Genomic DNA, 19,898 nt, shown 5'->3' on the forward strand with positions numbered 1-19,898 from the left:
ATTACAGAATAATAAAAGTCAGCAGCTTTGTCACGCAGTTCTCTTCATCGTCCCTGATACTCATGTTTTATTGTATTTCAGACTCTCTGCATGAGTCCGTTTCCCTTTGTTTGGGTTCTTTGCACTGTAAGCTGTTGTTGTCAATGCAGGAATAACAACTTTTTCTGCAGGATTTTCCTGAATCAGACTTTCAGCAGCATCGTGCCCGAGCATCTGTGTTTGTAGAGCAGCCAATAAGAACGCTCTCTCTCTCTGAGAGGACCTGTGATTGGCTGAAGTCAAAGGGTAGATTTTCTAAAGTCCAAACGCAGAGCCGAGAGGAGCGGCAGAAGTCTTGTTTTCTCTCAGACCACTTGGATTAAAACATGCTGACTAGTTATTATGAGATTGTTAAAGAATGACACCAGAAATAAACTGCCTGCCCCAGTTTTAAACAGCTTTTAGGTAAATTTCATTATGAAATTTGGATATTCGCTAATTTTATCAATATATTTTTGCGTGTACAACCTAAAAAGATTAGTTACCTCGGTTTCATGCACAACTGTTGCTGTCCTTGTGATGTGCTTGTAGATTTAGTCAGCTGAAGAAGTGTGTGTGTGTTTTTGTGTTTCTTTTCCATTTCTGTCCCATCAAACAGACTGTTAACTCAAAAACTAGTTTAAGTTTCATCAATGATTCCTGATAAATAAACACTTTACTGTGATTAATACACATGAACACAGTTTGTCTGCACACTTTCACACCTTCACACCCTCTGTGGCAGTGAGAGGGAACTGAAATGATGTTCAAACTGCAGAGCTGTTGTGGAAGCTGGATGTTTATTTCAAGCAGCCACTGCAACACACTGAAAATGTGACAGCTAGCAAAGCGCGGTAGAGCTGGACTTCTGTTTGACTGCAGTGTGTTTACATACACAATGTACATGCTGTGACATATTGTGCTTCCAGCTGTTTGTTTTGAACACACGTTACTGACTTTCTCTGCCAGGACACATGTGATGTGATTGGGCAGTCAGTATTTCCCAACAGCAGTTTATTGCATTAACATTTAAAAGAAGATTTCACACACCAAGGTAAATCCTGGACATCTCTCGTCTACCTGCACAGGTAAAAATCAAGCTTGCATTCTCCCCAAAGCTGCTGCTGCTGAAAACTGGAAATAAAAACTGTTGCAGTTGAAGGTAAATGAATCCACCTCTCCCACATCCTCCACAGCCTTCAGTGCTGTTCTCCTCTGTTTCCATGCACGTGAGTCCCCTCTGCTTTGACTGCATCTGAGCAAAATCCAAAAGATTTGGGGAGTTATATCTCAGAAATGGAGCTAGGAAGTTGTTTGGAGTTAGTTTTGTTCATGCAGCAGACTCAGAGCTGACTGACCTTCACACCAGGTCTTCCTGCTCCTCTGTGTCTTCTGTCCGTTCTGTGGTGATCCTCTTCACGTCTGGGACGTTGATATAATCAGGATCATCCTCCAACTCATGGGGAGAGAAAACAAGATGAGAGTCAAAGGCTTCATACAAGGAATTTAGATTTTACATTCAAACTTTCTCAGATGTGATGAAAGTAAATCTGCTTCCTGAAATTGCTCTTTGGTACAAAAGGCGTCCACAGGAAATGAGGAATGAGGAAAACGTGTGAAAGTAAATGAACATGGGTGGTTTGTCTTAAGAAAGAGTTTACTAATCAAGTTATATGTAAATTGTCTTTATGACCTCATATTATTAACAAAATAAGAGCCTCTGAATTCATAACAAATCATGACTTGTTGGTAGATTAAGTTCTGTCCCTGTGGCCCAGTATCTCTCTCACCTCCACAGTCTCAGCGGGTTCATTCGGTTCAGTGGTGGAGAGCAGAATTTCTTTCTTCCTAAAACAACCAAATAAAACAATACAAAGTTGAATTGCAAACTTTGAAACTATGAAAGTAAATATTCAGAATAAAAGAGCAGTGATGCTGCTGATTATTTTTCATGTCTTTACCTCATCCAGAGACACAGAAGAAGCAGAGGAATCAGCATCACGACCACCAGACTCAACCTGATGATGTTTGACACTGATAGTTTCTCTAGAAATGGAGATAAGCAGTTATTAGATATACAGTAGTGGAGCTCACTAGTAGATCTGAGTCATGAATCAGTTTGTTAGGAAAAAACAGCACCATGGAAAAATGTACCTGCTAAAACATTCAGATATAAGGCAGACTTTTGAAATCCTATTTTGTTCCGGGCTTCACAGTAATAATTCCCACTTTGATTAGCTCTGAAGTCAGTGATGGTGAAGATCTGTCCTGATGCTGTTGGTGAGTCTTCGTCCTCCTTGTACCAGGTGTAGGTAGCTGCTGGGTTAGCATCACTGCTGCAGGTCAGATTGACTGAGCTGCCCTCCACTATCTCAGCAGAGGGACTCACTGACACAGAGGGAAGTCTTGGAGCATCTGGAGGACAATATGCACAGAGAGATGAGTATTCTGTAGCTGTCCTGAAAGCTATGACAGTAAATAAATCATCATTTGAATCCAACTGATAACTGATGTGCTGATGTTTACTTACACTGGACATCTATGAGCAGAGACTCAGAGCGCTGATCCTCAGACGTGCAGTAGTAGATCCCTCTGTCCTCAGAGCGGATGGAGGTGAAGTGATGAATACCTGCTGATCCTACAGGCAGTACCTGGTCTTCCTTGTACCAGGTGTAGGTAGCTGCTGGGTTAGCTTCACTGCTGCAGGTCAGATTGACTGAGCTGCCCTCCACTATCTCAGCAGAGGGACTCACTGACACAGAGGGAAGTCTTGGAGCATCTGCATATCGATGAAGGTTGGTTAGTGTAAATTCATGGTTTGTTGCTACGGTGACACATACTGCATTTAAGTAAATACTTAGAGAAACATAGGAGGTGGTTTTGTGACCAGACTGATGGTTTGAATTCCCAGAACAGCAGTAAAACTGCCTCACAGACATTCTCAGGACTTTGTCATGTTATGTGAGGTGAAAGTAAAAATACAGTGAAGTAAACTCACACACTGAAGGGGAGCGATAATCCTCACGTCCTTTAAAAGCACAAGAGATCTTGTCTCCAGGATAAAAGTTGTCTTTATAAGAAGAAGTTTCCTCCGTCATGATTCTCTGTCCATTCTTGAACCAGACGAAGGAAAGACGACCAGCTGGACTGCAGCTGCTGTGACACTTCAGCTCTGCCTCGGTATAAAGCTGATGATGTGTTGTTGTGGTCACCTGCACCTGCAGAGCTGGATATGAAAAGGAGTGAAACAGTGAAACAGTAATGTCATAGATCACTAAATACTCAGCTGCAAACACAAAGCCACACTCAGTCTAAACTGAGGAGATAAGTAACGGGACTGATGGATGATTCAACGTTTGTATCAAGCAGCATCTTCTCCACTTGTCATCTGCTTGTTTAAATCTCCTGTGTTGGTGTGTCTCCATCAGGTTGTGTTCATCAGTACCTGTGACAGTCAGAGTTGTTCCAGGTAAACTGCTCCTCCAGTCAAAGCTTCCTGCTGTGAATTTGAAGTGATACTGGGCTGAGTCTCTCTCTGTCAGCTCAGTGATTCTCAGAGTGGAGCGTCCTCCCTCTGTTTCAAGGACCTGAACACGACCTGCATACTGGGGGTCTTCACTTAGGTCCTCAGGCTGTGACTGATAAACCCACTGACGACTACGTTCAGACCTGAACCAGAGTTTTGATGTGATAGATCCAGAACTGCTGTATGTGGAAGAAATGTCCACTGAAGAGCCTTTGGGGGCACAGATGCTTCTGTGAGTGTAAGTCACTCTGTTGCAGCTTTGTCCACCGACACCTGAAAGATAAAACAATTATATGAACATTTTTAAACCAGAGCTGCTGAGGAGTCACAGTCGGAGCCTCCATATTTAATATCCATGTAGTCAGAAGGCTCCACTAGATGGTGACATGTTAGTAGAAGACTGTGGAGAACTCACACACTGGAGGAGAGTGGGAATCCTCATGTCCTTCCACAGCACAGACATAGCTGTCTCCAGGACTGATGTAGCCTGAGTAAGAATATGTTTTTCTCTCAGTTTTCTGTCCATTCTTGTACCAGACGTAGGAAGGATTATCAGGTAGACGACAATCACTGTGGCATGAAAGAGCAGTCGAGAAAAAAGAGGATGTGTCCTTCACCTGCAGAGCTGGATCTGTGAAGAAGAAACAGGAATCTCAAAACTGTCGACACACATGGAAATAAACACATGATACATTCATGTTGTTGTTTTCTGGATGTTGAACATTTGGAAATTAGTAAAATATGAATGAAAATGTTACCTGTGACTGTCAAAGTGACTCCAGGTGAACCAAAAAACTTTCCACCTGGTTGGTTTGTTATGAACCTGAACTTGTACTCAGCTGAGTCGCTCTCTCTCAGGTCTGTGATTCTCAGAGTGCAGCTGTTCATATCACAGTGATTCTGCACACGACCTGCGTACTCTGCATCTGTGCTCGGATCCACTGGTTCACTTCCTCCCATTTTAGTAAACCAGAATGTTTTCTGAACTACAGTAACACGGCCATTCATTCTGGACGGGTGTCTGTAGGTGCAGCGTAGCTCCACTGATGATCCTTTCAGGGCACAGATGTTAGTAGAGGTGTAGGTCACTCCCCAGTCATTCTGACCCTGTATCACTGTAACACAGAGCACAGCAGAGAGCTCAATTACTTCCTCTTCTTAGGGAGGAAAGGAGGCAGAAAGAAGTGTGTGTGTGTCTTTCTCTTTTTTTCATCCTCTCTCCACTTTGTGGTCAAGTGCCTGCTGTGTGAGTATAAAAATAAAAAGCAGAACACTGAGGAGAGTGAACGTCTCCTAGTTTTAACTATCATATCAAGACGTGGCCCCCACACACAATGAATGGACTGGTGGGTTGGTTCGGACATAGAAACTGAGCTGAAGTAGTTACACTGATGAAGAAAAGTTCAAAGACTTTAGTTTACTCTGGTTGTTCATCGTCTACAGAGACGTTCTATATTTAAATTCAGCCCTGAATGTTTGTCACAATAATAATATATATAGAATAATGGAGCAGCAAAACCTTCTGTGATCAATGTCCTGATCAATAAAACACAATCACTGACTGAAACTTCTATATTTTACAAACACTGAGGGATGAACTTTCTTTTAGAAAGAGAAATAAGCTTTGCATGAAAATAAATATACACACTTTCCAAACTTTAAATCTAATGAATAAGCTTGATCTACTTTTGTGTTCATGCCAAGATATAGCTGTGAATAACTTTAAAAATAATAACCAGAATAACAGTAATTATCAGTAATAAGGTCAGTGTAGTATTAAAAATGTAAATAAGCTCTACCTGACACAGAGAGAAGGAAGACAAGTCCGCCTGCTGCTACTTTGAACCCCATGACTGGTCCTCTCCTCGCTCCGCTGAGACTAAACTAACTAAAAATATGTGACATGTATAAAGGAAGTCTCGTTTGGAGAAGTTTGAGATCTGCAAGTACAATTTACTGTTTGTCAATTCACTGTGGTCAAACATGCCTCCTTAAAAGGCAACTTTTCTAATTTTTTATTTTTTTTTCTAATCATGTTCCTCAATCATCATGTTGCTCGTCACAGAAAAGTGTGTAAAAGAGAGAGATGGTGTGACTTTGGCCACTGTCAGGAAGACAACTATCATCTTCCTCCTCATGTTTGTATCATAGCAATGAGCATTTATTGGCCTGTGAAGACGCAGGATGTGAAGAACTTAAAAGTGCTCCTAGCAGAGCAGCATTTGTTGAACAGAAACGTTTATGGTGCATCTACTTCCTACGACACGGTGACAGAAAATGCAGCGATATCCCCTCCTGTGGAGAGCACCAACAGTGTCAAAGCATAGGGTGGAGTCCAGGATGACGCTGAGGGTTCGTGCTTCAGGGGACGGAGAGACGGAGCAGTCGTCCACATGGAGGAGAAGATCTCCAACCTTCTGGAGCAGTGCCCTGGGAGCCACGACCAAGAGCTCTGCTTTTTTGGCTGTTGAATTTGAGGAGGTTAGAGGTCATCCAAGTTTTTATTTCACAGAGGCAGTTGACGAGGGACTGTGGAGGGAGCTGAGTGGATGGTGAGGTGTTGAGGTACAGCTGAGTGTCATCAGCATAGCAGTGGAACTGGAGACCATGGCGGCAGATTACCAGGCCAAGGGGGAGCATGTAAATGATGAAGAGGAGGGGACCAAGGACGGAGCCTTGTGGCACCCCATGGTTAAATGGAGCAGGCTGGGAAGTGGATCCATCAATGGTAATAAACTGTTAATTAAGACAAATGAAGAGAGTTTTCCAGAGATGTGATCGTCCTCATTTTGAAACTGACTTGGTGTCTCCGGCTTACAACACTTAAAAGTTACAGATGTTTTTTAAAAATCACATTTCTTATTTGCTGAAACTACATTAATAACTATAGGGGACGACTGACTCCGTACGTTGTGACATCCGACCCTGTGATGGGGTCCAGAGTCACAATGAAAGGGAGCCCATTTTAACTCAAGGCTGAACTTACAGCAACATTCAACATAGGTAGAAAAAACTGTAAATATCACCTGCTTTCATGCTAAATCTGCCAACACAACACATGGATGTGATATACGAGGTCTAATAATAATAATAACGTCCATGACACGAGCTAACGAACCACTGCAACACATTTAGACATTACAGAATAATCAAAGTCAGCAGCTTTGTCACGCAGTTCTCTTCATCGTCCCCGATACTCATGTTTTATTGTATTTCAGACTCTCTGCATGAGTCCGTTTCCCTTTGTTTGGGTTCTTTGCACTGTAAGCTGTTGTTGTCAATGCAGGAATAACAACTTTTTCTGCAGGATTTTCCTGAATCAGACTTTCAGCAGCATCGTGCCCGAGCATCTGTGTTTGTAGAGCAGCCAATAAGAACGCTCTCTCTCTCTGAGAGGACCTGTGATTGGCCGAAGTCAAAGTGTAAATTTTCTAAAGTCCAAACGCAGAGCCGAGAGGAGCGGCAGAAGTCTTGTTTTCTCTCAGACCACTTGGATTAAAACATGCTGACAAGTTATTATGAGATTGTTAAAGAATGACACCAGAAATAAACTGCCTGCCCCAGTTTTAAACAGCTTTTTGGACTTCTGTTTGACTGCAGTGTGTTTACATACACAATGTACATGCTGTGACATATTGTGCTTCCAGCTGTTTGTTTTGAACACACGTTACTGACTTTCTCTGCCAGGACACATGTGATGTGATTGGGCAGTCAGTATTTCCCAACAGCAGTTTATTGCATTAACATTTAAGACAAGATTTCACACACCAAGGTAAATCCTGGACATCTGCATTAGATCAAATCACATGGAACAGTATCAGGCACACCCAGCGCAAGCTAATGCACTCTAATACCACAATAAAATACTGCTGCCCTGCTGCTGCATGAGCGATGCACTGAAGTCTGTCAGCTGAGAAAAGGATCATGAAGAGATGATGCATGTGCAGACTACACATCACACTCGCTGGGTTTTGTTGACTGTGCTATAAATTGCAGGTGAATCCTCCATCGCTGCTTCACCTCTCGTTCTGTGAAGGAAACAATAAAGTCAAAAGATTTTTGTAGAGAAAACATGAATTCCAGACAGTCTAGAATAAAAAAAATACACATTTAACAGAAGAAAATGTTGGATTTAATACTCTGGAAAGACTCTGCTGCTTACCCAGGGGCACTGCTGAAGTTGGTGGTCGCATAAACAACACTGTCCTCCTGGTTTGTGTGGGTCTGAGCTGGGCTGAAGTTGGAGCGGAGAGCTTCTGCCTGGTTCCTAGTGAATCTCACACTAGCGTACTGGAGTTCACCCATGTGCTGGCCGCATAGACAAGAGCACAATTAAACTTTCCATGTGTTTCGAGCTCCCGGCAAACAGAACTGAAGTGTAACTTGGGTTGTAAATGAGACTTTTACGCCACTGTTGCACTAAATGAACACTCAGTAAAATATCTGCAGGTGGAAAAGTGGCGAGTCTTCTACCTGATTGGCCGAACCAAAGGATTGTGATCCTGAGGTTTGACACCGGCCTGTTTTTGTTGTGGCAGTACGTCCTTCTCACCAGCAGAGGTCCATAATATTCAAGTTTTACTTCACATTGTCACACCATTCACAAAATGGTATTGCTTGGCTAGATGGAGTTTAAGACAGACTATAAAAATGGTGAACCTGTCCTTTAAGCTGTCCTTTCAACCCTTCCTCCTCACCTGCTCTCTGTTGTTTCGTCTCTCACCAGAAGAACCCTCTCTTCTGACAGCAGAGCAAATTAAAAACCAAAGACACAAATAATTAAACCAAAAACAGGATGCTTTTAGTCAAGAATACATCAACACAATGCTCAAATGTCCATATGCACACTGAGAGTTACTGCTCTTAGTTGTAGTTTCAGTGTAAGTAATGTGGATTATGTGGATTATTTAGCTGAAATGAAAGATTACAGCTAAATAAAACTATTCCAGTGAAATGTCCGTTCACTGTAATCACAGAGAAGCTGAGCTGCTCACCTCATCCATAGCAAGACACAGACGAGGATGACGAGCAGGACAACCGCAGTGATGGAAAGAGCGACTGGAAATATCCACGAACCTGGAAAACAGTCGACATGAACACTGGAAGGTTACAGGAAATCTTTGGGTCCAATGGTGGCTGATAACTGGACAAGAATAACAGTTTCTGTGTGTTTTCTAGGAGTGGGATTGGTTTAGTCTGAGGTCTCATGATGGAACAATAATCCTGAATAAGATGCGTTCAGCTGAATGAATGACTTAACTCACCTGCCAAAACAATCAGATATAAGGCAGACTTTTTAAATCCTATTTTGTTCCGGGCTTTACAGTAATAATTCCCACTGTGTTCAGCTCTGAAGTCAGTGATGGTGAAGATCTGTCCTGATGCTGTTGGTGAGTCTTCGTCCTCCTTGTACCAGGTGTAGTTAGCTGCTGGGTTAGCATCACTGCTGCAGGTCAGATTGACTGAGCTGCCCTCCACTATCTCAGCAGAGGGACTCACTGACACAGAGGGAAGTCTTGGAGCATCTGGAGGACAATATGCACAGAGAGATGAGTATTCTGTAGCTGTCCTGAAAGCTATGACAGTAAATACATCATCATTTGAATCCAACTGATAACTGATGTGCTGATGTTTACTTACACTGGACATCTATGAGCAGAGACTCAGAGCGCTGATCCTCAGACGTGCAGTAGTAGATCCCGCTGTCCTCAGAGCGGATGGAGGTGAAGTGATGAATACCTGCTGATCCTACAGGCAGTACCTGGTCCTCCTTGTACCAGGTGTAGGTAGCTGCTGGGTTAGCTTCACTGCTGCAGGTCAGATTGACTGAGCTGCCCTCCACTATCTCAGCAGAGGGACTCACTGACACAGAGGGAAGCTTTGACGGATCTGCATATCGATGAAGGTTGGTTAGTGTAAATTCATGGTTTGTTGCTACGGTGACACATACTGCATTTAAGTAAATACTTAGAGAAACATAGGAGGTGGTTTTGTGACCAGACTGATGGTTTGAATTCCCAGAACAGCAGTAAAACTGCCTCACAGACATTCTCAGGACTTTGTCATGTTATGTGAGGTGAAAGTAAAAATACAGTGAAGTAAACTCACACACTGAAGGGGAGCGATAATCCTCACGTCCTTTAAAAGCACAAGAGATCTTGTCTCCAGGATAAAAGTTGTCTTTATAAGAAGAAGTTTCCTCCGTCATGTTTTTCTGTCCATTCTTGAACCAGACGAAGGAAAGACGACCAGCTGGACTGCAGCTGCTGTGACACTTCAGCTCTGCCTCGGTATAAAGCTGATGATGTGTTGTTGTGGTCTCCTGCACCTGCAGAGCTGGATATGAAAAGGAGTGAAACAGTGAAACAGTAATGTCATAGATCACTAAATCCTCAGCTGCAAACACAAAGCCACACTCAGTCTAAACTGAGGAGATAAGTAACGGGACTGATGGATGATTCAACGTTTGTATCAAGCAGCATCTTCTCCACTTGTCATCTGCTTGTTTAAATCTACTGTGTTGGTGTGTCTCCATCAGGTTGTGTTCATCAGTACCTGTGACAGTCAGAGTTGTTCCAGGTAAACTGCTCCTCCAGTCAAAGCTTCCTGCTGTGAATTTGAAGTGATACTGGGCTGAGTCTCTCTCTGTCAGCTCAGTGATTCTCAGAGTGGAGCGTCCTCCCTCTGTTTCAAGGACCTGAACACGACCTGCATACTGGGGGTCTTCACTAAGGTCCTCAGGCTGTGACTGATAAACCCACTGATGACTACGTTCAGGACTGAACCAGAGTTTTGATGTGATAGATCCAGAACTGCTGTATGTGGAAGAAATGTTCACTGAAGAGCCTTTGAGGGCACAGATGCTTCTGTGAGTGTAAGTCACTCTGTTGCAGCTTTGTCCACCGACACCTGAAAGATAAAACAATTATATGATCATTTTTAAACCAGAGCTGCTGAGGAGTCACAGTCGGAGCCTCCATATTTAATATCCATGTAGTCAGAAGGCTCCACTAGATGGTGTCATGTTAGTAGAAGACTGTGGAGAACTCACACACTGGAGGAGAGTGGAAATCCTCATGTCCTTCCACAGCACAGACATAGCTGTCTCCAGGACTGATGTAGTCTGAGTAAGAAGACGTTTTACTCTCAGTTTTCTGTCCATTCTTGTACCAGACGTAGGAAGGATTATCAGGTAGACGACAATCACTGTGGCATGAAAGAGCAGTCGAGAAAAAAGAGGATGTGTCCTTCACCTGCAGAGCTGGATCTGTGAAGAAGAAACAGGAATCTCAAAACTGTCGACACACATGGAAATAAACACATAATACATTCATGTTGTTGTTTTCTGGATGTTGAACATTTGGAAATTAGTAAAATATGAATGAAAATGTTACCTGTGACTGACAAAGTGACTCCAGGTGAACCAGTAAACCTTCCAACTTGTTGGTTTGTTATGAACCTGAACATGTACTCAGCTGAGTCGCTCTCTCTCAGGTCTGTGATTCTCAGAGTGCAGCTCTTCTCATAACACCTGTTCTGCACACGACCTGCGTACTCTGCATCTGTGCTCAGATCCACTGGTTCACTTCCTCCCATTTTAGTAAACCAGAATGTTTTCTCAACTACAGTAACACGGCCATTCATTGTGGACGGGTGTCTGTAGGTGCAGTGTAGCTCCACTGATGATCCTTTCAGGGCACAGATGTTAGTAGAGGTGAAGGTCACTCCCCAGCCATACTGACTCTGTATCACTGTAACACAGAGCACAGCAGAGAGCTCAATTACTTCCTCTTCTTAGGGAGGAAAGGAGGCAGAAAGAAGTGTGTGTGTCTTTCTCTTTTTTTCATCCTCTCTCCACTCTGTGGTCAAGTGCCTGCTGTGTGAGTGTAAAAATAAAAAGCAGAACACTGAGGAGAGTGAACCTCTCCTAGTTTTAACTATCATATCAAGACGTGGCCCCCACACACAATGAATGGACTGGTGGGTTGGTTCGGACATAGAAACTGAGCTGAAGTAGTTACACTGATGAAGAAAAGTTCAAAGACTTTAGTTTACTCTGGTTGTTCATCGTTTACAGAGACGTCCTACATTTAAATTGAGCCCTGAATGTTTGTCACAATAATAATATATATAGAATAATGGAGCAGCAAAACCTTCTGTGATCAATGTCCTGATCAATAAAACACAATCACTGACTGAAACTTCTATATTTTACAAACACTGAGGGATGAACTTTCTTTTAGAAACCCAAACTTTAAATCTAATGAATAAGCTTGGTCTACTTTTGTGTTCATGCCAAGATATCGCTGTGAATAACTTTAAAATTAATAACCAGAATAACAGTAATTATCAGTAATAAGGTCAGTGTAGTATTAAAAATGTAAATAAGCTCTACCTGACACAGAGAGAAGGAAGACAAGTCCGCCTGCTGCTACTTTGAACCCCATGACTGGTCCTCTCCTCGTTCCGCTGAGACTAAACTAACTAAAAATATGTGACATGTATAAAGGAAGTCTCGTTTGGAGAAGTTTGAGATCTGCAAGTACAATTTACTGTTTGTCACTTCACTGTGGTCAAACATGCCTCCTTAAAAGGCAACTTTCCTTCCGCTAATCATGTTCTTCAATCATCATGTTGCTCGTCACAGAAAAGTGTGTAAAAGAGAGAGAGAGAGATGGTGTGACTTTGGCCACTGCCAGGAAGACAACTATCATCTTCCACCACACCAACAGTGACAAAGCATAGGGTGGAGTCCAGGATGACGCTGAGGGTTCGTGCTTCAGGGGATGGAGAGACGGAGCAGTCGTCCACATGGAGGAGAAGATCTCCAACCTTCTGGAGCAGTGCCCTGGGAGCCACGACCAAGAGCTCTGCTTTTTTGGCTGTTGAATTTGAGGAGGTTAGAGGTCATCCAAGTTTTTATTTCACAGAGGCAGTTGACGAGGGACTGTGGAGGGAGCTGAGTGGATGGTGAGGTGTTGAGGTACAGCTGACTGTCATCAGCATAGCAGTGGAACTGGAGACCATGGCGGCAGATTATCAGGCCAAGGGAGAGCATGTAAATGATGAAGAGGAGGGGACCAAGGACGGAGCCTTGTGGCACCCCATGGTTAACTGGGGCAGGCTGGGAAGTGGATCCATCAATGGTAATAAACTGTTAATTAAGACAAATGAAGAGAGTTTTCCAGAGATGTGATCGTCCTCATTTTGAAACTGACTTGGTGTCTCCAGCTTACAACACTTAAAAGTTACAGATGTTTTTTAAAAATCACATTTTTTATTTGCTGAAACTACATTAATAACTATAGGGGACGACTGACTGCGTACGTTGTGACATCCGACCCTGTGATGGGGTCCAGAGTCACAATGAAAGGGAGCCCATTTTAACTCAAGGCTGAACTTACAGCAACATTCAACATAGGTAGAAAAAACTGTAAATATCACCTGCTTTCATGCTAAATCTGCCAACACAACACATGGATGTGATATACGAGGTCTAATAATAATAATAATGTCCATGACACGAGCTAACGAACCACTGCAACACATTTAGACATTACAGAATAATAAAAGTCAGCAGCTTTGTCACACAGTTCTCTTCATCGTCCCCGATACTCATGTTTTATTGTATTTCAGACTCTCTGCATGAGTCCGTTTCCCTTTGTTTGGGTTCTTTGCACTGTAAGCTGTTGTTGTCAATGCAGGAATAACAACTTTTTCTGCAGGATTTTCCTGAATCAGACTTTCAGCAGCATCCGAAGGAACGTGCCCGAGCATCTGTGTTTGTAGAGCAGCCAATAAGAACGCTCTCTCTCTCTGAGAGGACCTTTGATTGGCTGAAGTCAAAGGGTAGATTTTCTAAAGTCCAAACGCAGAGCCGAGAGGAGCGGCAGAAGTCTTGTTTTCTCTCAGACCACTTGGATTAAAACATGCTGACAAGTTATTATGAGATTGTTAAAGAATGACACCAGAAATAAACTGCCTGCCCCAGTTTTAAACAGCTTTTTGGTAAATTTCATTATGAAATTTGGATATTCGCTAATTTTATCAATATATTTTTGCGTGTACAACCTAAAAAGATTAGTTACCTCGGTTTCATGCACAATTGTTGCTGTCCTTGTGATGTGCTTGTAGATTTAGTCAGCTGAAGAAGTGTGTGTGTGTTTTTGTGTTTCTTTTCCATTTCTGTCCCATCAAACAGACTGTTAACTCAAAAACTAGTTTAAGTTTCATCAATGATTCCTGATAAATAAACACTTTACTGTGATTAATACACATGAACACAGTTTGTCTGCACACTTTCACACCTTCACACCCTCTGTGGCAGTGAGAGGGAACTGAAATGATGTTCAAACTGCAGAGCTGTTGTGGAAGCTGGATGTTTATTTCAAGCAGCCACTGCAACACACTGAAAATGTGACAGCTAGCAAAGCGCGGTAGAGCTGGACTTCTGTTTGACTGCAGTGTGTTTACATACACAATGTACATGCTGTGACATATTGTGCTTCCAGCTGTTTGTTTTGAACACACGTTACTGACTTTCTCTGCCAGGACACATGTGATGTGATTGGGCAGTCAGTATTTCCCAACAGCAGTTTATTGCATTAACATTTAAAAGAAGATTTTGCACACCAAGGTAAATCCTGGACATCTCTCGTCTACCTGCACAGGTAAAAATCAAGCTTGCATTCTCCGCAAAGCTGCTGCTGCTGAAAACTGGAAATGAAAACTGTTGCAGTTGAAGGTAAATGAATCCACCTCTCCCACATCCTCCACAGCCTTCAGTGCTGTTCTCCTCTGTTTCCATGCACGTGAGTCCCCTCTGCTTTGACTGCATCTGAGCAAAATCCAAAAGATTTGGGGAGTTATATCTCAGAAATGGAGCTAGGAAGTTGTTTGGAGTTAGTTTTGTTCATGCAGCAGACTCAGAGCTGACTGACCTTCACACCAGGTCTTCCTGCTCCTCTGTGTCTTCTGTCCGTTCTGTGGTGATCCTCTTCACGTCTGGGACGTTGATATAATCAGGATCATCCTCCAACTCATGGGGAGAGAAAACAAGATGAGAGTCAAAGGCTTCATACAAGGAATTTAGATTTTACATTCAAACGTTCTCAGATGTGATGAAAGTAAATCTGCTTCCTGAAATTGCTCTTTGGTACAAAAGGCGTCCACAGGAAATGAGGAATGAGGAAAACGTGTGAAAGTAAATGAACATGGGTGGTTTGTCTTAAGAAAGAGTTTACTAATCAAGTTATATGTAAATTGTCTTTATGACCTCATATTATTAACAAAATAAGAGCCTCTGAATTCATAACAAATCATGACTTGTTGGTAGATTAAGTTCTGTCCCTGTGGCCCAGTATCTCTCTCACCTCCACAGTCTCAGCGGGTTCATTCGGTTCAGTGGTGGAGAGCAGAATTTCTTTCTTCCTAAAACAACCAAATAAAACAATACAAAGTTGAATTGCAAACTTTGAAACTATGAAAGTAAATATTCAGAATAAAAGAGCAGCGATGCTGCTGATTATTTTTCATGTCTTTACCTCATCCAGAGACACAGAAGAAGCAGAGGAATCAGCATCACGACCACCAGACTCAACCTGATGATGTTTGACACTGATAGTTTCTCTAGAAATGGAGATAAGCAGATATTAGATATACAGTAGTGGAGCTCACTAGTAGATCTGAGTCATGAATCAGTTTGTTAGGAAAAAACAGCACCATGGAAAAATGTACCTGCTAAAACAATCAGATATAAGGCAGACTTTTGAAATCCTATTTTGTTCCAGGCTTCACAGTAATAATTCCCACTGTGTTCAGCTCTGAAGTCAGTGATGGAGAAGATCTGTCCTGATGCTGTTGGTGAGTCTTCGTCCTCCTTGTACCAGGTGTAGGTAGCTGCTGGGTTAGCATCACTGCTGCAGGTCAGAGTCACTGAGCTGCCCTCCACTATCTCAGCAGAGGGACTCACTGACACAGAGGGAAGTCTTGGAGCATCTGGAGGACAATATGCACAGAGAGATGAGTATTCTGTAGCTGTCCTGAAAGCTATGACAGTAAATACATCATCATTTGAATCCAACTGATAACTGATGTGCTGATGTTTACTTACACTGGACATCTATGAGCAGAGACTCAGAGCGCTGATCCTCAGACGTGCAGTAGTAGATCCCTCTGTCCTCAGAGCGGATGGAGGTGAAGTGATGAATACCTGCTGATCCTACAGGCAGTACCTGGTCCTCCTTGTACCAGGTGTAGGTAGCTGCTGGGTTAGCATCACTGCTGCAGGTCAGAGTCACTGAGCTGCCCTCCACTATCTCAGCAGAGGGACTCACTGACACAGAGGGAAGCTTTGACGGATCTGCATATCGATGAAGGTTGGTTAGTGTAAATTCATGGTTTGTTGCTACGGTGACACATACTGCATTTAAGTAAATACTTAGAGAAACATAGGAGGTGGTTTTGTGACCAGACTGATGGTTTGAATTCCCAGAACAGCAGTAAAACTGCCTCACAGACATTCTCAGGACTTTGTCATGTTATGTGAGGTGAAAATAAAAATACAGTGAAGTAAACTCACACACTGAAGGGGAGCGATAATCCTCACGTCCTTTAAAAGCACAAGAGATCTTGTCTCCAGGATAAAAGTAGTGTTTATAAGAAGAAGTTTCCTCCGTCATGATTCTCTGTCCATTCTTGAACCAGACGAAGGAAAGACGACCAGCTGGACTGCAGCTGCTGTGACACTTCAGCTCTGCCTCGGTATAAAGCTGATGATGTGTTGTTGTGGTCTCCTGCACCTGCAGAGCTGGATATGAAAAGGAGTGAAACAGTGAAACAGTAATGTCATAGATCATTAAATACTCAGCTGCAAACACAAAGACACACTCAGTCTAAACTGAGGAGATAAGTAACGGGACTGATGGATGATTCAACGTTTGTATCAAGCAGCATCTTCTCCACTTGTCATCTGCTTGTTTAAATCTCCTGTGTTGGTGTGTCTCCATCAGGTTGTGTTCATCAGTACCTGTGACAGTCAGAGTTGTTCCAGGTAAACTGCTCCTCCACTCAAAGCTTCCTGCTGTGAATTTGAAGTGATACTGGGCTGAGTCTCTCTCTGTCAGCTCAGTGATTCTCAGAGTGGAGCGTCCTCCCTCTGTTTCAAGGACCTGAACACGACCTGCATACTGGGGGTCTTCACTAAGGTCCTCAGGCTGTGACTGATAAACCCACTGATGACTACGTTCAGGACTGAACCAGAGTTTTGATGTGATAGATCCAGAACTGCTGTATGTGGAAGAAATGTCCACTGAAGAGCCTTTGAGGGCACAGATGCTTCTGTGAGTGTAAGTCACTCTGTTGCAGCTTTGTCCACCGACACCTGAAAGATAAAACAATTATATGATCATTTTTAAACCAGAGCTGCTGAGGAGTCACAGTCGGAGCCTCCATATTTAATATCCATGTAGTTAGAAGGCTCCACTAGATGGTGTCATGTTAGTAGAAGACTGTGGAGAACTCACACACTGGAGGAGAGTGGGAATCCTCATGTCCTTCCACAGCACAGACATAGCTGTCTCCAGGACTAATGTAGTCTGAGTAAGAAGATGTTTTTCTCTCAGTTTTCTGTCCATTCTTGTACCAGACGTAGGAAGGATTATCAGGTAGACGACAATCACTGTGGCATGAAAGAGCAGTCGAGAAAAAAGAGGATGTCTCCTTCACCTGCAGAGCTGGATTTGTGAAGAAGAAACAGGAATCTCAAAACTGTCGACACACATGGAAATAAACACATGATACATTCATGTTGTTGTTTTCTGGATGTTGAACATTTGGAAATTAGCAAAATATGAATGAAAATGTTACCTGTGACTGACAAAGTGACTCTATTCTGATCAGTATACCATCCACCTGGTTGGTTTGTTATGAACCTGAACATGTACTCAGCTGAGTCGCTCTCTCTCAGGTCTGTGATTCTCAGAGTGCAGCTCTTCTCATAACACCTGTTCTGCACACGACCTGCGTACTCTGCATCTGTGCTCAGATCCACTGGTTCACTTCCTCTCATTTTAGTAAACCAGAGTGTTTTCTGAACTACAACAACACGGTCATTCATTGTGGACGGGTGTATGTAGGTGCAGTGTAGCTCCACTGATGATCCTTTCAGGGCACAGATGTTAGTAGAGGTGAAGGTCACTCCCCAGCCATACTGACTCTGTATCACTGTAACACAGAGCACAGCAGAGAGCTCAATTACTTCCTCTTCTTAGGGAGGAAAGGAGGCAGAAAGAAGTGTGTGCGTGTGTGTGTGTGTTTCTTTTTTCATCCTCTCTCCACTTTGTGGTCAAGTGTCTGTTGTGTGAGTGTGGAAATAAAAAGCAGAACACTGAGGAGAGTGAACCTCTCCTAGTTTTAACTATCATATCAAGACGTGGCCCCCACACACAATGAATGGACTGGTGGGTTGGTTCAGACATAGAAACTGAGCTGAAGTAGTTACACTGATGAAGAAAAGTTCAAAGACTTTAGTTTACTCTGGTTGTTCATCGTCTACAGAGACGTCCTACATTTAAATTCAGCCCTGAATGTTTGTCACAATAATAATATATATAGAATAATGGAGCAGCAAAACCTTCTGTGATCAATGTCCTGATCAATAAAACACAATCACTGACTGAAACTTCTATATTTTACAAACACTGAGGGATGAACTTTCTTTTAGAAAGAGAAATAAGCTTTGCATGAAAATAAATATACACACTTTCCAAACTTTGAATCTAATGAATAAGCTTGGTCTACTTTTGTGTTCATGCCAAGATATAGCTGTGAATAACTTTAAAATTAATAACCAGAATAACAGTAATTATCAGTAATAAGGTCAGTGTAGTATTAAAAATGTAAATAAGCTCTACCTGACACAGAGAGAAGGAAGACAAGTCCGCCTGCTGCTACTTTGAACCCCATGACTGGTCCTCTCCTCGCTCCGCTGAGACTAAACTAACTAAAAATATGTGACATGTATAAAGGAAGTCTCGTTTGGAGAAGTTTGAGATCTGCAAGTACAATTTACTGTTTGTCAATTCACTGTGGTCAAACATGCCTCCTTAAAAGGCAACTTTTCTAATTTTTTATTTTTTTTTCTAATCATGTTCCTCAATCATCATGTTGTTCGTCACAGAATGGTATGTAAAAGAGAGAGATGGTGTGACTTTGGCCACTGTCAGGAAGACAACTATCATCTTCCTCCTCATGTTTCTATCATAGCAATGAGCATTTATTGGCCTGTGAAGACGCAGGATGTGAAGAACTTAAAAGTGCTCGTAGCAGAGCAGCATTTGTTGAACAGAAATGTTTATGGTGCATCTACTTCCTACGACACGGTGACAGAAAATGCAGCGATATCCCCTCCTGTGGAGAGCACCAACAGTGACAAAGCATAGGGTGGAGTCCAGGATGACGCTGAGGGTTCGTGCTTCAGGGGACGGAGAGACGGAGCAGTCGTCCACATGGAGGAGAAGATCTCCAACCTTCTGGAGCAGTGCCCTGGGAGCCACGACCAAGAGCTCTGCTTTTTTGGCTGTTGAGTTTGAGGAGGTTAGAGGTCATCCAAGTTTTTATTTCACAGAGGCAGTTGACGAGGGACTGTGGAGGGAGCTGAGTGGATGGTGAGGTGTTGAGGTACAGCTGAGTGTCATCAGCATAGCAGTGGAACTGGAGACCATGGCGGCAGATTATCAGGCCAAGGGGGAGCATGTAAATGATGAAGAGGAGGGGACCAAGGACGGAGCCTTGTGGCACCCCATGGTTAACTGGGGCAGGCTGGGAAGTGGATCCATCAATGGTAATAAACTGTTAATTAAGACAAATGAAGAGAGTTTTCCAGAGATGTGATTGTCCTCGTTTTGAAACTGACTTGGTGTCTCCGGCTTACAACACTTAAAAGTTACAGATGTTTTTTAAAAATCACATTTCTTATTTGCTGAAACTACATTAATAACTATAGGGGACGACTGACTCCGTACGTTGTGACATCCGACCCTGTGATGGGGTCCAGAGTCACAATGAAAGGGAGCCCATTTTAACTCAAGGCTGAACTTACAGCAACATTCAACATAGGTAGAAAAAACTGTAAATATCACCTGCTTTCATGCTAAATCTGCCAACACAACACATGGATGTGATATACGAGGTCTAATAATAATAATAATGTCCATGACACGAGCTAACGAACCACTGCAACACATTTAGACATTACAGAAAAATAAAGTCAGCAGCTTTGTCACGCAGTTCTCTTCATCGTCCCTGATACTCATGTTTTATTGTATTTCGGACTCTCTGCATGAGTCCGTTTCCC

General features: G+C 42.8%; 3 protein-coding genes across 3 annotated transcripts; all 3 read right to left on the bottom strand.

Annotated features, from left to right (window-relative positions):
- Positions 1-1,165: 1,165 nt before the first annotated feature.
- Positions 1,166-5,395, bottom strand: LOC139199007 (cell adhesion molecule CEACAM5-like). The gene is made up of 11 exons (XM_070828010.1): positions 5,344-5,395; positions 4,303-4,659; positions 3,960-4,169; positions 3,464-3,817; positions 3,017-3,244; positions 2,549-2,797; positions 2,173-2,433; positions 1,980-2,064; positions 1,809-1,866; positions 1,377-1,474; positions 1,166-1,273 (listed from the first exon to the last, which is right to left on the bottom strand). Exons 1-10 carry the CDS (start codon positions 5,393-5,395, stop codon positions 1,379-1,381), a joined length of 1,950 nt encoding a protein of 649 aa, XP_070684111.1. The 3' UTR covers positions 1,166-1,273; positions 1,377-1,378.
- Positions 5,396-7,462: 2,067 nt separating this feature from the next.
- On the bottom strand, positions 7,463-11,991 carry LOC139199012 (pregnancy-specific beta-1-glycoprotein 1-like). Its single transcript, XM_070828015.1, has 9 exons — positions 11,940-11,991; positions 10,939-11,295; positions 10,596-10,805; positions 10,100-10,453; positions 9,680-9,880; positions 9,185-9,433; positions 8,809-9,069; positions 8,539-8,620; positions 7,463-7,572 (listed from the first exon to the last, which is right to left on the bottom strand). Exons 1-9 carry the CDS (start codon positions 11,989-11,991, stop codon positions 7,500-7,502), a joined length of 1,839 nt encoding a protein of 612 aa, XP_070684116.1. The 3' UTR covers positions 7,463-7,499.
- Positions 11,992-13,966: 1,975 nt separating this feature from the next.
- On the bottom strand, positions 13,967-17,612 carry LOC139199015 (vascular cell adhesion protein 1-like). The gene is made up of 10 exons (XM_070828018.1): positions 17,456-17,612; positions 17,068-17,277; positions 16,572-16,925; positions 16,125-16,352; positions 15,657-15,905; positions 15,281-15,541; positions 15,088-15,172; positions 14,917-14,974; positions 14,485-14,582; positions 13,967-14,381 (listed from the first exon to the last, which is right to left on the bottom strand). Exons 1-9 carry the CDS (start codon positions 17,610-17,612, stop codon positions 14,487-14,489), a joined length of 1,698 nt encoding a protein of 565 aa, XP_070684119.1. The 3' UTR covers positions 13,967-14,381; positions 14,485-14,486.
- Between the last annotated feature and the right edge of the window lie 2,286 nt (positions 17,613-19,898).

This window comes from Pempheris klunzingeri, chromosome 3 (assembly GCF_042242105.1).
Source record: "Pempheris klunzingeri isolate RE-2024b chromosome 3, fPemKlu1.hap1, whole genome shotgun sequence".
Classification (NCBI taxonomy): domain Eukaryota; kingdom Metazoa; phylum Chordata; class Actinopteri; order Acropomatiformes; family Pempheridae; genus Pempheris; species Pempheris klunzingeri.